Raw genomic sequence first — 14,321 nt, 5'->3', positions numbered from 1 at the left:
GAAAGCCCTATAATTAACAGGCAGAGCCTGGCTTTCCTTTCTTGGCTTAATGATTGTATTCACTTTAAATTTCACCCAATTTTCACTGAGTATGTTGCAATCTTGGAATCTCAGGACTAAGTCAACACAGCAACTAAAAGCTTGTTAAATGAGTAACCATATTAATGATGTCAACTCTTCTCCCAAGTTGGGGGAACCCTTTCTTAATTGGTCAGCTGATCCTGGCGAGAACAGCACCTGAAGCACAACCCAGGAAAGAAAGGGTGGGCAAGGTGGTAACTTTGCCCTGTCTCTCCACACATCACTTTCCCAGATTCCGGGACTTACGTCAAAGAGACACAAGTTTCAGGATGGGAGATGGGAACTCTTACCCATGTAGAGGATTCCATCTGAACTTCGGCATGGGGATGCCTGCACCAATTCTGGGATGGTAAAAGGAAGTTTCTTTAAAAAAAAAAAAAAAAAGGAAAAAAGTTAACCAAGTCTTGTGCAATTATTATAATTTTATCAGGCGGTCTGTTTCTGTTACCTAATTCTGCTAAAAAGAGAGAAGCACTTTGCAGATGGGAGTTTTCCTAACTGAATACCAAGGAGAAGAGGCCACCCTATGCTTCCACATCTAGTTTTTATACTTATTTTTTTTGAGACAGGGTCTCACTCTGTCACCGAGGCTGGAGTGCAGTGGTGTGATCCTGGCTCACTGCAACCTCTGCCTCCTGAGTTCAAGCGATTCTCCCACCTCAGCCTCCTGAGTAGCTGGGATTCAGGCATGTGCCACTATGCCTGGCTAATTTTCCATGTCAATTTTGAAAAGCCTGGGGCTCTCAGGTTCCTGAGCTCCATAAACACCCACTTCTTTACTTGACCCCACGTGTGGAGGCCCCCCCAAGGTCTACTGTCCAGAGTGCTTCCCAGGGGTGACACAAACCATTTCTGAAAAGATCTACACAAATATGGACAGTTACTTACTCTTTGAAATTCTAAGGGTGGGAGAAAGAATTGTACTGGCTTGAAATACAGAGCCAGAGCTGGCTAGACTGAGTAGAATGACAGTGCTTTGTCAAGTCCCATGGAGGGAGCCATGACATTCATGCTGAAGGGATGCAACCCTGGTGCCAAGCTCAAGCTTCGAGGAAAAGAAGTCACATTACATGGGCAACACAAGAGTTTGAGGTGGTAAAGAATTCTGATGTTTTCTTCAGTAAATAACTCACTATTGAAAAACAAGAAAAAATGAGGCTGTTGGTTTTAAAGAGGAAGTTAAGGTAGATGCCAGGAAAAGAAACTCGAAGGAATCCAAATGTTTCAACTGCATTTCATCATAAAACTGATTCTTCTGAGTCTACAGCTGACATCTGACGAGTTCTTTTGGTTAATGTTCGTTTCACTATACTTTATTTTTAGAACATTCTGTGTTCTTGAAATTGTTCTATAGATACCTGCTTTTATAGAAATGTCAGGCTTCTACTACATGGTAACCTTTTTCTCCAAGAAAGAAAAGATTTCTCTCTAGCTTTAATAAGCAGAGCTTTGAATACTAAAATAACTTGGCTTTTCCCATCATCCCAACATTCAAACCAAGCCTCAAAGGAGGAAAAATGCTGCAGAGAGACTGCAATGACTGGGTTTTGCCACATGTTTCTGAGAATCAGAAAGGTGTTGCAGATCTTCCAGTCTTCTTGAGTCCTGTGGTCTCTGCTGAGCACTGCCACGGGTCTCCTGATTCAAGGCCCAAGCTTGGGAAACACTGTTTCTGGAGCTGCTAAACCACAAGAGCACAAGGGAGTGATGACAGGCACCCTCTTTAAGAACCAACTCCAACACTGGAAGACTCAGCCTTGTGGGGCCGACACTCACAGGGCTGCTGACAGATTCAAATGAGATAACTTATACAACTCACTCACCCCAGTTTCTGGCAAACAAATTGCTTAAGAAATGGGGACTACAGCTGGGTGTGGTGGCTCACGCCTGTAATCCCAGCACTTTGGGAGGCTGAGGAGGGTGGATCACGACACGAGGTCAAGAGAACGAGACCATCCTGGTCAACATGGTGAAACCTCGTCTCTACTAAAAATACAAAAATTAGCTGGGCATGGTGGTGTGCACCTGTAGTCCCAGCTGATCGTGCCATTGCACTCCAGCCTGGGCAACAATAGCGAAACTCTGTCTCAAAAAAAAAAAAGAAAGAAAAGAAAAGAAATGGGGACTACAGAGATGTGGAGAGAAACCAGTGGAGAGCAGCACTGAAGGTGAAATACACACAGCTCTACACAAGCTTACCTCCACTCTGTTTTGGTCACAGGCATTCATAAAATAATTTTAAAATGCTCAAGTTAAAGCCCACAATCCACTTGTAGTCTAGACCAGTGATTCTCATCCTTGGTTGCACATGAGAATTACTCAGGAGCTTTAAAAACTTTCTACTGATGCATAATCCGTAAACAGAAAAGCACCCATCATCATGCAGTTCATTGAATTTTCACAAAGTGAACATATCCACGTAACCAGCATTCAGTTGAAGAAACAGAAGCCTCCCTCTACCTTTTCTCCCCTCTTCTAGCCATAACTCTCCAGGGTAACTATTACCCTAACTTCAAAACAGCAGAGACTCGTTTTTCCTGCTTTTGCCTTTATATAAATGAATGGCAGAGTGTGGCCTTTTGTGTCTGTCATGTTTTGCTCAGCATCGTGCTTGCAAGTCATCCATGGTGTGTCGTCACAGACTGTTGGTCCTCATCACCGTGCACGTCTCTTCTAGAGTTTACTTTTCCACTCCACTGTTTATGTTATTTGGCTGCCTTCTGCTTATTATAAATGGTCCTGCTATACATTTGGGCACACGTCTATTGGTGAACAAACATGCATTTCTGTTGGGTCTGTAGCCTAGGAGGGCATGACTGGGTCCTGAGGACTTTAGTACTTACTGCCAGTTTTCCAAACCACTTGTATCAACCTGCACTTCCACCAGCAGCAGGTGAGAGTCCTGGTTGCTCCACAGCACCAACACGTTTTCTTTTTCTACCTTCCTTGTTTTGGCCATTCTGGTGAGCAGCAGGATGGCACTTTGGCTTTAATTTGCATTTCCTAATGACTAATAAAATGGAACATCTTTTCATATGTTTACAGCCATTTGGATATTCTCTTCTGCTATTCTTTCATTGGGCTGTCTTTTTTTAATGTTCCATAGGATTTCTTCACATATTCTGAATATCTTTTGTTGGATGTGTATACTACAAAAACTTTGTGGCCTCTTCTCTTAATGAGGAAAGGTTCTTAATTTTAATATAATCAATGTATTAATTTTTTCCTAAATTTATAATTAGTGTTTTTTAAAATATCCTATTTAAGAAATCTCTACTTACTCAAGGTCATGAAGATGTTCCACTACTTTTTTTCTTAAAGCTTTATTGTTTTGCATTTCACATTTAGATGTGTGATCTATCTGGACCTGATTTTGTATATGTTGTTGGGGGTAGGAGTTAAGATTTTTATTCCTATTGGATATCCCAATTTCTTTTTCACCATTTATTGAAAAAACATTGTAAGCTGGGTGGTGGTGGCTCACGCCTGTAATTCCAGAACTTTGGGAGGCTGAGGCCGGTGGATCGCTTGAGCCCAGAAGTTGGAGACTAGCCTGGGCAACATGATGAAACCCCATTTCTATAAAAAATACAAAACATTAACTGGGCATGGTGATGTGCACCTCCCAGCTACTCAGGAAGCTGAGGTGGGAGGCTCAGTTGAGCCTGGGAGGTGGAGGCTGCAATGAGCCAAGATTATGCCACTGCACTCCAGCCTGGGTGACAAAGTGAGACCCCATCTCTAAAAAAAATAAAAGAGGAAGGAAGGAAGGAAGGAAGGAAGGAAGGAAGGAAGGAAGGAAGGACGGACGGAAGGAGGGAGGGAGGGAGGGAGGGAGGGAGGGAGGAAGGGACACTGCAGTGTCATAAATCAGGTGAACACATGTGTGGGCCTGTTTCTATTATCCGGGGAGCTTTTAAAAAGTCCTGATGAACACCGGGCGCGGTGGCTCACGCCTGTAATCCCAGCACTTTGGGAGGCTGAGGCGGGTGGATCACGAGGTCAAGAGATCGAGACCATCCTGGTCAACACGGTGAAACCCCGTCTCTACTAAAACTACAAAAAATTAGCTGGGCATGGTGGCGCGTGCCTGTAATCCCAGCTACTCAGGAGGCTGAGGCAGGAGAATTGCCTGAACCCAGGAGGTGGAGGTTGCGGTGAGCCGAGATCGCGCCATTGCACTCCAGCCTGGGTAACAAGAGCGAAACTCCGTCTCAAAAAAAAAAAAAGTCCTGATGAAGAATAAAACAAAAACAAAAACAAAACAAACAAAAAAAAGTCCTGATGACTTAAATCTATTAAATCGAGACCTTCTGTGATTGGGACCTGTGTTCAAGGTCCCAATACTGTGCTTTAGAATTCTAGGTTATTACAATGGATAACTAATGCTGAAAACCACTGGTTTAGATTCTCAAATGATGAGGGTGGAATATCACATGACTCTTCTAAGGGGTCCTCAGAAGGTGGGGCAGGTGGAGACAGCATTTCAAACTATATCCCTCCCTCCTAAGGTGAGAGTCACCATTTAGAGCAAACCCTGTTCCTAATATTAGATCCTCCAGTGCGTGATCTGGGCCATGAGAACCTGCCAGTCTGCATTCGTGTTTCTGAACTCTGGCACCACATTTAAAAGCTCATTTAGGAATCTCTCTGAAAAGACTGATGCCCAGGCTCCACTCTAGACCACCTGAATCAGAATCCCCAGAGATTGTTTTTAAAAGCTCCTAGGCAGGAGACACGGTAAGACACTGTGCAGACACACTTACAGACTGCTGATCTAGAACCCCTGGAGTACAAAAAGCTAAATTTACTCACTGTCAGGCCTTCATTATTCTTGCCTCCAAGTGTATACAGGCTGCCATCATTAGGATCTGGGAGAAAGGCAGGCCTAGAGATTAAATAATAAATATCAGAGATAAATTACAGCCGAGGGCATAGAACAACATATCAAAGCCATGCAAAGCCATGATGGGGTAATAGAGAGTGGGGGATGGTTGTGTGTGGGTGTATAAGTGAGTATGTAAGACAGTTCCACTCATTACCCTCTCTCACTTCAGCCATAGATTAATAAAATATCCCTATGCTATTTTATATACCATATATGGTGTTTTATATACTATCCTCAAGTGGAGAAAAGTGGCCTGAAAGGAAAAATCATGCAAAACCATAGAAGACAAATCATAATTTGGTCAAAGCACTCTGGATGAAGGCAAAATACGTGAAAAGAACCTAGCAAGTCCACTTTTCAATTTCTACATCAACTGTATATAGCACTTCAGCCATTAATATTTAATAGCATGGCATGGTACGTAAACAGGCAGAACAAATCTGCTTTTAGTTTTCTAGAGACATTTTTTGTTTAACTGGAGGCAATAAAAGCAGACTCTAATAGGCTGACATCAGAGAGAACCCGCTAAGGGGACAGATCAAGGTCCCTCTGTCAGTAGCTTCCCTTGAAGCAGATGTGAAATGGTCTTTTGTCAAGTTAATCTGCTAAAGATAACTACAGTCCCTCAGAATCCCCTGGCTGAATTGTTCCTTTACTTAGGATGTGCCATCATTTAAGGCTCTTACAGGTGCTATCCCACTTTTACTCTAATACACGCTCTCTGGCAGCAGGTCACATTCACCTTTTTTCTCTATAATATGACACAGCGAAGAGGAAGAGGTCCAGTCCCCCTGAGGACTTTGGAAGTTTAAGTTCAAAGCTCAACTTAAGTTTCATCTCAAATAAGCCTTTTTAAAACCACTACCCTTCTCCCCCAGGAAACTGACCACTTCTTCCCCAACACAGGCTTTCATCATAGCACCTGTAAGACTTTATATGTCGCTCACTCTTGTTATTCCTTAAACTCATACATATATGGACTCCCAGCAATTGGCCTCATAAATATTGACTGAATGAAGAAGACTGAATTAAAGGGAAGTACTGAGCAAATCAGAAAACTTACTCTTCCACATGTGTTGGGACCTGCAGGACTGGATCTGTGCAAAAGAACAACAAAGGCATCATCAGACACACCCCAAAGTGTCCCAATTCCCAGAGGCTTTCCAGGACCAGGTCAAGTTGTACCGGTAATAACTTTTTCCCCCTTGTTAACCAACATGGGATAGTGTACGTGAAGGTTATATGCACATTTGCACCATGGTGCATATCTTCTAGAAAATATATGTAACATGATGCAAATATAAGCACTTGGATAGTCACTGAGACTGGATAGAGAACTAAGACCAGAACAGAGCTGCTTTCAAGAAACTTGCATATAACTTGGAGGATGGATGCAGATGGAAGAATCAGTCACCACCCACAGTAAACAAGGGGTCAGAGCATCACTATCTGACACCTCAAGGACTTCTAAAACCTAAATCATTACCTTGTCAGATGCCTGGAATAGCTCTACATATTCCCATTAGGAAAAGTAAAACTGGTTTAAGAACTGACTTTGATTAGATAGTAAATGGACACACCTCTTTGGAGCAGCATAATCCTGGAGGCTTCAATTGTTCATTCCCTTTGTCCCACTCATTGCATTTCTATAAAATCTAATTTAAAGATAATATAAAGTATAAAAATGCTTTTTGTACATAGATGCTTGTGGCAGCACTACAAATGATCTAACCAATAATATGGTTAAGTTATAGAATGTCCACCTGGCAAAAAATTAAGGCTTCTAAGAGGGATAATAAAGTTTAAGACATATACAAACTTATGCTATTATGTTCAGGAGAAAAGATAACATTGTACAAAGAGTATTAATGCAACTATGGGGAAAGGCTTCAATGCACCTAACTAGGTGGAAAGATCAGAAATGCTAATTGTAACTTATCCTTGCTGGAAATGCAACTCTCCCCCCAATTCTATATCTTAAAATTTCTGCAAGAGCAGGCATTACTTTTTAAATTGAGAACATGTTTTTTTTTTTCCTCAAAGTCAATTTTATATTTGCAGCAATTAATGGTGGAATTCCTCCCTCCCTAGATTCTCCTGGGCACAAAGCAAGAGAAAGATCCTGATTCCAGGGGCAGATGGTGGTGGCAGGGAGAGGGCATGAACACTGGCACAGCAGCACTGTGTAGTGACAGATCTAAAAGTCCGCAGGTAGGAGACTCACAGCGATGAGGTATTTCTAGCAAAAACCCCACAGCCTTGCCATATACAACTTAAGCTCTGGGGGCAAGAACAGCAAGTATTCTCATATGATTTTGTATGCAGAATTCCAGACTCTGTAGGCTCTGCTTATGGTGATGGGCAGCTGCCCAATCCATCCAATTATTGGATGAAGGAAAGTCTTTCAAGCCTTATCATATGTTGACTTTGCTTTAAAGCCCAGCTCCTACACAAAGGCATATGGTATTCACAACAACAGAGGTACACATACCATATGTGGTCTGTGGGCAGCAAACAAACAATTCACTAAACCAAAAACACTTTAGGAAACAGGAAGAACTTTCAGTCAGTAAGCATATGTTTATCTTTCCCATTAATCACCTCTCGGTACACTCTCACAAACAGACTGATGCAAGAGACAGGAAATAAAGGCACACCACACTCATCCTACTGAAACAAAGTGGTCAAGGTGCAATTATAACCCAGCTACTTTAATGCAGGCCTGAAGCCATGCAAGCCAAGAAGAGCAAGAATACCATATTCCTAAGAAAACATGGCAGTAAAATGGCATCTTTTTTGTTTGTTTCAGCCACTTAAAGGAATCACAGACAAATGCAGACTAAGAAGACACAGCCAAATTACAGCAATTCACCAGAAACAAGACATGAAGACCAACATGATTTAAATTCTTGTTCATAACCTGATCTTTGTTGTACAGTGTTTGCTCAGTTTCACAGACTCATCTTCAGATGCAGATGTTCCTGGTTTTCCATAACTTATCCACTGGTCACCTGACACTGAGGCCTCACGTCCCAAGATGTGCCCTGTACCAGGAAGGTTCCAATGAAGATTCAGCACATCGGTAGGAGACAAGGGAAGATTCCTGGGACAACTATATCAGTGTTTAAGGACTGTGATTTTTTTTCTAGGCTTAGAAGAAGTTAAACTCCAGTAAGGGGACCTTATGGTTGTTTTAGCATTTCCCATCCACTCAGTAAAATAAGCACCTGGAATAAGCCTCTTCAAAGCTGCGGGCCAGGTAAAAACACAATTATTAAGACAGTTCTGACAGAGGCAAGCAAACTGCTGCTTGGCTTCTGAAATGTAACAATGACTTAATTCTGTAAATGTTTTTAGGAATCATCTGAATTCAAGATTTGCTTTAAAATACTACAGAAAATAATTATATGGTTGGATGGGGGAGAGATAAAACAAAAAGTGGCAGGCTGTTGATAACAGTTAAAGATGAGAAATGAGAACACCGGGGTGTCATTTTACTATTCTGTATTTATGCTTAAATTTTTTCATATTAAAAAAGGTTAAAGAGAAAAATCTTTGGAAAGTCAGCAAAAATAAAAACAAAAAGTGTTATCTGAAAATGTGCAATGAAAGAGCAACATGAAAAAGTAGTTTTGATTTAATAATGAGAACTGTTATCAGGCAAGATTCTTGTTTAAAAAAAAAAAGTTTTCAGCCACGTGAAAAGAAACACTGTCCTACCTGTAGGGATGTAAACAAATACTGCTGTAAAATAAGCCACTCTCTATATGGGGCCTGATAAGAATAAAAGCCAATCTCACCAGTTGTTTTACTTTCAGGAAAAAAAAAAAAAAAGTTAGGGGGGAGTTACCTCCTAAGTATAAAAAGTGGCTGTTACATAAGGTAAAGGTAAGGTTATTTGGTAAAGGTAGAGACATGAGAAAATATACTGAAATCAAGGTTTGATCTCCAGGGATTAACACAGGGAAGAAACAAACCTGCTCACTGATCCCCTGGGAGCAGCCTCTGGCCTACACTGCACTCCCTGGCCCCCATCGTGTGTCCAGCTGAGCCCTGGAATGGCACAAGCTTTACACCTGCAGAAACTGACATCCTGGGTGAGGTCCAAAGATGCTCATTGCTAGGATATTGTGCAAATATAAATCTCCTCTTCAAGCTCAGACAAATGAAAAAACAGACATCCACATCTTTCCTTTGTTCAAGTTCATAAGCGTAAAGTTTTAAAGATTTCTGTCCCCCAAAGCAGTAAATTATTGTCCCCACTCCTTCCTCCACACAGGGAAGAACGTTGCCAGGTTCTCCCTTCAGCCTTTCTTCTCACTCAGAGAGCACATGGATCTCTGTAACTTCCACCCTAACCACAGTGGGGTTCTAGGCTCCCCTCTCCTGCATCCTCTCTCTGGATCAACTGGACACGTCCACTACTTCCCACCAGTGCCTCGGTCTCTGCTTGCCCAAGTCATGCCCTCTGTCTTTTGCCCCAGACTGGCTTCTACTTCTGACTAGCCTATTTTGTTGATGGTAGCACCATTCTAGAAGACAGCCATGACTCAAACAACACTGTTGACATCTATTTCTCCCTAACATATGCCATCGGTTGCCAAACTCTGTGGTCTATTTCTTTTCTTTTTCTTTCTTTTTTTTTTTTTGAGACACAGTCTCACTCTGTTGCCCAGGCTAGAGTACAATGGCACCATCTCAGCTCACTGCAACCTCTGCCACCCGGGTTCAAGTAATTCTCCTGCCTCAGCCTCCTGAGTAGCTGGGATCAGAGGTGACTGCCACCGCACCCAGCTAATTTTTATATTTTTAGTAGAGATGGGGTTTCACCGTCTTGGCCAGGCTGGTCTTGAACTCCTGACCTCGTGATCCACCTGCCTCAGCCTCCCAAAGTGTTGGGATTACAGGCGTGAGCCACCACACCCAGCCAATCTATTTTGATGCCAATCGTAGTTGTGTGTCCTGTTCCCATTTCCCTTCAACACCATTGGAACCCTTTGTCTCTCAAGCCTTCCCTCCTCTCCTAATCTGTGCGGCCTTTGGAATCAGATAAACCAAGGCGTAAATCCTAGCTCTACAATCACCAGCTGAGTAAACTTGGCAAAGTTACTTAAGCTTGAAGAGCCTCAATTTCCTCATCAGTAAGGAAAAAAAAAATAGAGGTAACATCAGCCTCATGAGGCATCTCTATGTGGATTAAATGTTTGTCGAGACTTTAAGTCAGTGCCTTGACATTGAGAAGTGTGATCCTTTGAAAGGCATAAATCAGATTAAGCTTCTCTGTCACTCAGAATCCTTTGGTGGTTCCCCATCTCACTCAGTGAAGGCCAGTGTTTACACGGTGGCTCATAAATCCCAAGCAGTCCCTCCCTTTCAACCTGCCACCCTCTAACAATCTCCCACTATTTCCCACACACTCCATTCCAGCCATGCCAGCCTCCAAGTATTCAACAAGCACTGCTAAGCCTGCCCCTGCCTCAGGACCTTTGCACTGGCTATTCCTCTGCCTAGGTCTTTGCTCAACTGTTGCCATCTCAGAGAGGTCTTCCACAATTACCCCCTACTGCCCAGGATTTCTGACCCCTCTTCCCTGCTTAATTTTTCTCCATGTCACTTACGGCCTCTATAGTTCTGTATATTTTATTGCTTACTTAATGCCTGACTCTGGCCACTGAGGGTTGGGATTTATTTTTTTGTTGTCTGTATCTTCCCAGGGATCTAAAACAATTCCTGACACACAGGTGGTAACCAATATATTGTTGAATGCAGCAATTAAGTGTCATCTCCTGTCTTAATCTGTTTGTGTTCCTGTAAAGGAATACCTGAGGCTGGGTAATTTATAAAGAAAAGAGGTTTATTTGGCTCATGGTTCTGAAGGCTGTACAAGAAGCATGACACCAGCATCTACCCCTGATGAGGGCTTCTAGTTGCTTCCACTAGTGGCAGAAAGCAAAGGGGAGCCGGCATGTACAGAGATCACAGGGCAAGACAAGCAGCAAGAGAGAGGGGAAAAGGTGCCAGGCTCTTTTTAACAACCAGCTCTCATAGGAACTAACAGGGTGAGGACTCACTCACTACAGCAAGGAAAGTGTCAAGCCATTCATGAGGTATTCACCCCCAGGACCCAAACACCTCCCATTAGGCCTCACCTCCATCACTGGGAATCAAATTTCAACATGAGGTTTGGAGGGTCAAATATTCAAACTACAGCAGTTTCCTTCCTACTTCCACTCTTGCCCAGCCTGTAAATCCATTGTTGATTGCTTCTAATAATCCAGCAGGTACACTCTACTTACCCTGAATCCAGGATCTCCATAGCACTCCCTGTTCCTCCACCCAGGCTTCTGAGCAGTGCTATGGAACACACTGCGATCATTTGTGGAGATGCCATCATACATGGTATCTCCATGGTGTGGCCAGCCAGGCCCCTGCCACTAGGAGATTCATTTATCTACTTCCTGGCTGACTTCTGTTCTCACCCCTGTAGCTGGCATTTCAAACCACCCATTGCCTCAAGCTCCCTTTCTCTCCACAAATGACTCTCTCTTCTGCGGCACAGGGGAAATTAAGGGAGATTGAGTGAGCTCTCTGAAACTTCCTACCCTTCGCCTTCTACATTTACCCAGCTCCACCCTTCCCTTCACATCTCTATAAAGGGACAATGCTTTCACCTTCATACTCAAGATTTTTCACGCTCACATCTAGATCCTATCTCCAAGGATCTTCAACTCCTCATTTGCCTATAAACATAAAAAGCTCTTGGCTCTGCCTGCTCTTCTGTAAAGACTCTCCTTTTCCTCCAAAATGCATCCATTTCAAGTTTATAGTTCAATGAATCTAGAAAAACACACACCCATGTAACTATCTTCACCATCAAGATACAGAATATTTCTATCATACTAAAACATTTTTTCATATCCCTTTGGATTCAATATTTGCAAATTCTGCTCCAGATAAGCACCAGTTCATTTTGTTTGTTCTAAAATTTCACAAATGACCACACTGTAGGTACTCTTTTGTGCCTGGCCTCTTTCTTTCACATGATGCCTTGGAAATCCGTCCACCTTGTTCTGTATATCATAGTTTGCTCTTTTTCTTTTCTTTTTTTTTTTTAAATCACTGTACAGTATTCCATTGTAATAATTTAATAATTTACTATAGTGTGTTTACCAGTTACCTGCTAATGGACATTTGAGTTGCTTCTATTTTTTTGGCCAGTGTGAATAAAGCTGCTATGAACATTTGTGTACAAGTCTTTATTTGGACCTATTTTCCTTTTTTTTTTTTTTTTGAGACAGATTCTTGCTCTGTTGCCCAGGCTGAAGTACAGTGGCATGATCTCAGCTCACTGCAACCTCTGCCTTCTGGGTTCAAGTGATTCTCCTGCCTCAGCCTCCCAAGTAGCTGGGACCATAGGTGCGTGCCACCACGCCTGGCTAATTTCTGTATTTTTAGTAGAGACAGGGTTTCACCACATTGGTCAGGCTGGTCTTGAAATCCAGACCTTGTGATTCACCTGCCTTAGCTTCCCTAAGTGCTCGGATTATAGGCATGAGCCACCGCACCTGGACCTATTTTCATTTCTTAAAACACTTAAGGGGGATTGGCTGCATCATATTGTTTACATTCGACAAGAAACTGACAAACAGTCTGCAAAACGGATGGTACTGTTTTATATTTCCACCAGCAATGCATTAGAGATTCCTATGGAATTTTTAGAATGTTGATTCCTAGGTTCTTCCCCCAAGAAGCTAGCTTTGTAGGTAGAGACAGGGAATTTGCTTTTTTAACCAAGCTGGGTGACTGAGCCATGAAGGGAAACTACACTGCTCCACCTTCCTGCCTTCTTATCTTCCTCTATCACTGCCCTCTAGCCCCTACCCTCAGAATAAGATCAGAACAACCACTGCCACATTCCCGTGACCAAAACCAACACTTGCAAATCCTCCGCATGGCATCTGACAATCTTCTCCCTTGTACTACCTGACCCAGTCCCACTTGCAACTGCTATGGGTGTCACAGCCCAAGGCCACACCCCCAGGACCCGCTCCTCATTTCACATTCCCCAGAGTGGCTGGTGCGTCACTTCCACCCAGCCACACAATCTAGAAACTCAGGGCTGCCCTTGCTGTTGCCCTTTCCTTAATTCTCCCTCCCATTCAATTCATTGAAAATTCTGAGTTTTCTAAGATTCAATCTACTAAATACTTCTTAAAATCTATGTCCTCCTTTTCATCTCCTTTATCACTGCCAAAATTAGGGAGTCACCACTTCTCACTGGTCTACACCAGTCTCCTAACCAGCTCCATGTCTTGGAGTCTCTGCCTCTCAGATACACACTCCATCCACTGCCTAAGACAGCCTGGAGAAGGCAAATTTGTTCCCCCACATGAAATCTGACAGTGACACCCCTCTGCCAACTGAATACCTTTTATTTCTGTGGCTCAAGTCAGAGTTTCTCAAACTTTCTAGGCTCATAGCACCCTTAGTGTCTCAGTAATTTCTTCAATTTTAGGCCAGAAGAAATACCTAATAGTTCCATTTATTAAGTAGTCAGGACCAAACAAATCATAAGTACTTAGGGCCTAGTAACTTAGAAGCCATGTGGGGGAAAAATACATATAGATTGGAAGAAAACATTTTATTTTGTTCTTAACCATGATTACTTACTAATGGGATGGGTTATACCTGTTGGGTGCTGCACAGCTTCCAAACTCTGTAAGAAGATTGGACGCTGCTGTCTTGTTACCATTCCACAGTGATTTTCGTATGTTGTTTGAATTTTATCACAGCAATCGCCCAAAACTCAGCTTTACAATGATGGAACATCAATGAAAGGAAGGCAGCACAACTTAACGTTGAAACTATAAACTCCCTCAAGCATGGTGTTTGACACATATCGATGATCATTGTTTCAAAACCCTGTCCCAAGCTGCAGTGCCCCAGATAGTTCACTACAGCACCCCAGAACACCTTAGCAAATGATCTGGGAACCACAGGCCAAGGCGTTCATGGCCCTCCAAAACCAGGGCCCAATTCTTCTCCATAATTCTCTCTTGATGACACCTCTTCCCCAAACTCACCCCACACCTTCTGATGTTCCTCTCTGTGTTTTCCATCATCTGTTCCATCTCTATCAACCTAAGTCAGCTTGGCCCTTAGGGTCTGTTCAAATGCACCTTTCTCTGGGAAGTCAGAAACTGACTGTCAACTGCACTTAGTATACACTTATGATGCACTTATAACGTTCTCAAGGACAGGTACTCAATGGCATGTGGCTTCTCTGGTTCTCAAATACCTGGAGGTTGGACTGAATTTTAAGCCCTTTAGGGGCAGGGATCATGTATTTTGT

The 14,321-nt window shown here is 42.7% G+C and overlaps 1 protein-coding gene across 1 annotated transcript in view; it reads right to left on the bottom strand.

The window, feature by feature from the left end:
- Nucleotides 1–14,321, bottom strand: part of ERN1 (endoplasmic reticulum to nucleus signaling 1) — a 94,570-nt gene that overhangs the window by 36,258 nt on the left and 43,991 nt on the right. The window contains exons 3-5 of the mRNA XM_032241985.1: nt 6,033–6,066; nt 4,897–4,969; nt 372–444 (exon numbers count right to left, since the gene is read on the bottom strand). Coding sequence (XP_032097876.1) covers nt 372–444; nt 4,897–4,969; nt 6,033–6,066 — 180 coding nt within the window. The remainder of the gene's footprint in view (nt 1–371; nt 445–4,896; nt 4,970–6,032; nt 6,067–14,321) is intronic.

The sequence above is a fragment of the Sapajus apella genome, unplaced genomic scaffold, assembly GCF_009761245.1.
Source record: "Sapajus apella isolate SASKATOON/1434 unplaced genomic scaffold, GSC_monkey_1.0 scaffold48, whole genome shotgun sequence".
Taxonomy (NCBI): Eukaryota; Metazoa; Chordata; class Mammalia; order Primates; family Cebidae; genus Sapajus; species Sapajus apella.
Note: the sequence above shows the minus strand (reverse complement) of the source record. Positions and strands in the feature narration are given on the sequence as shown.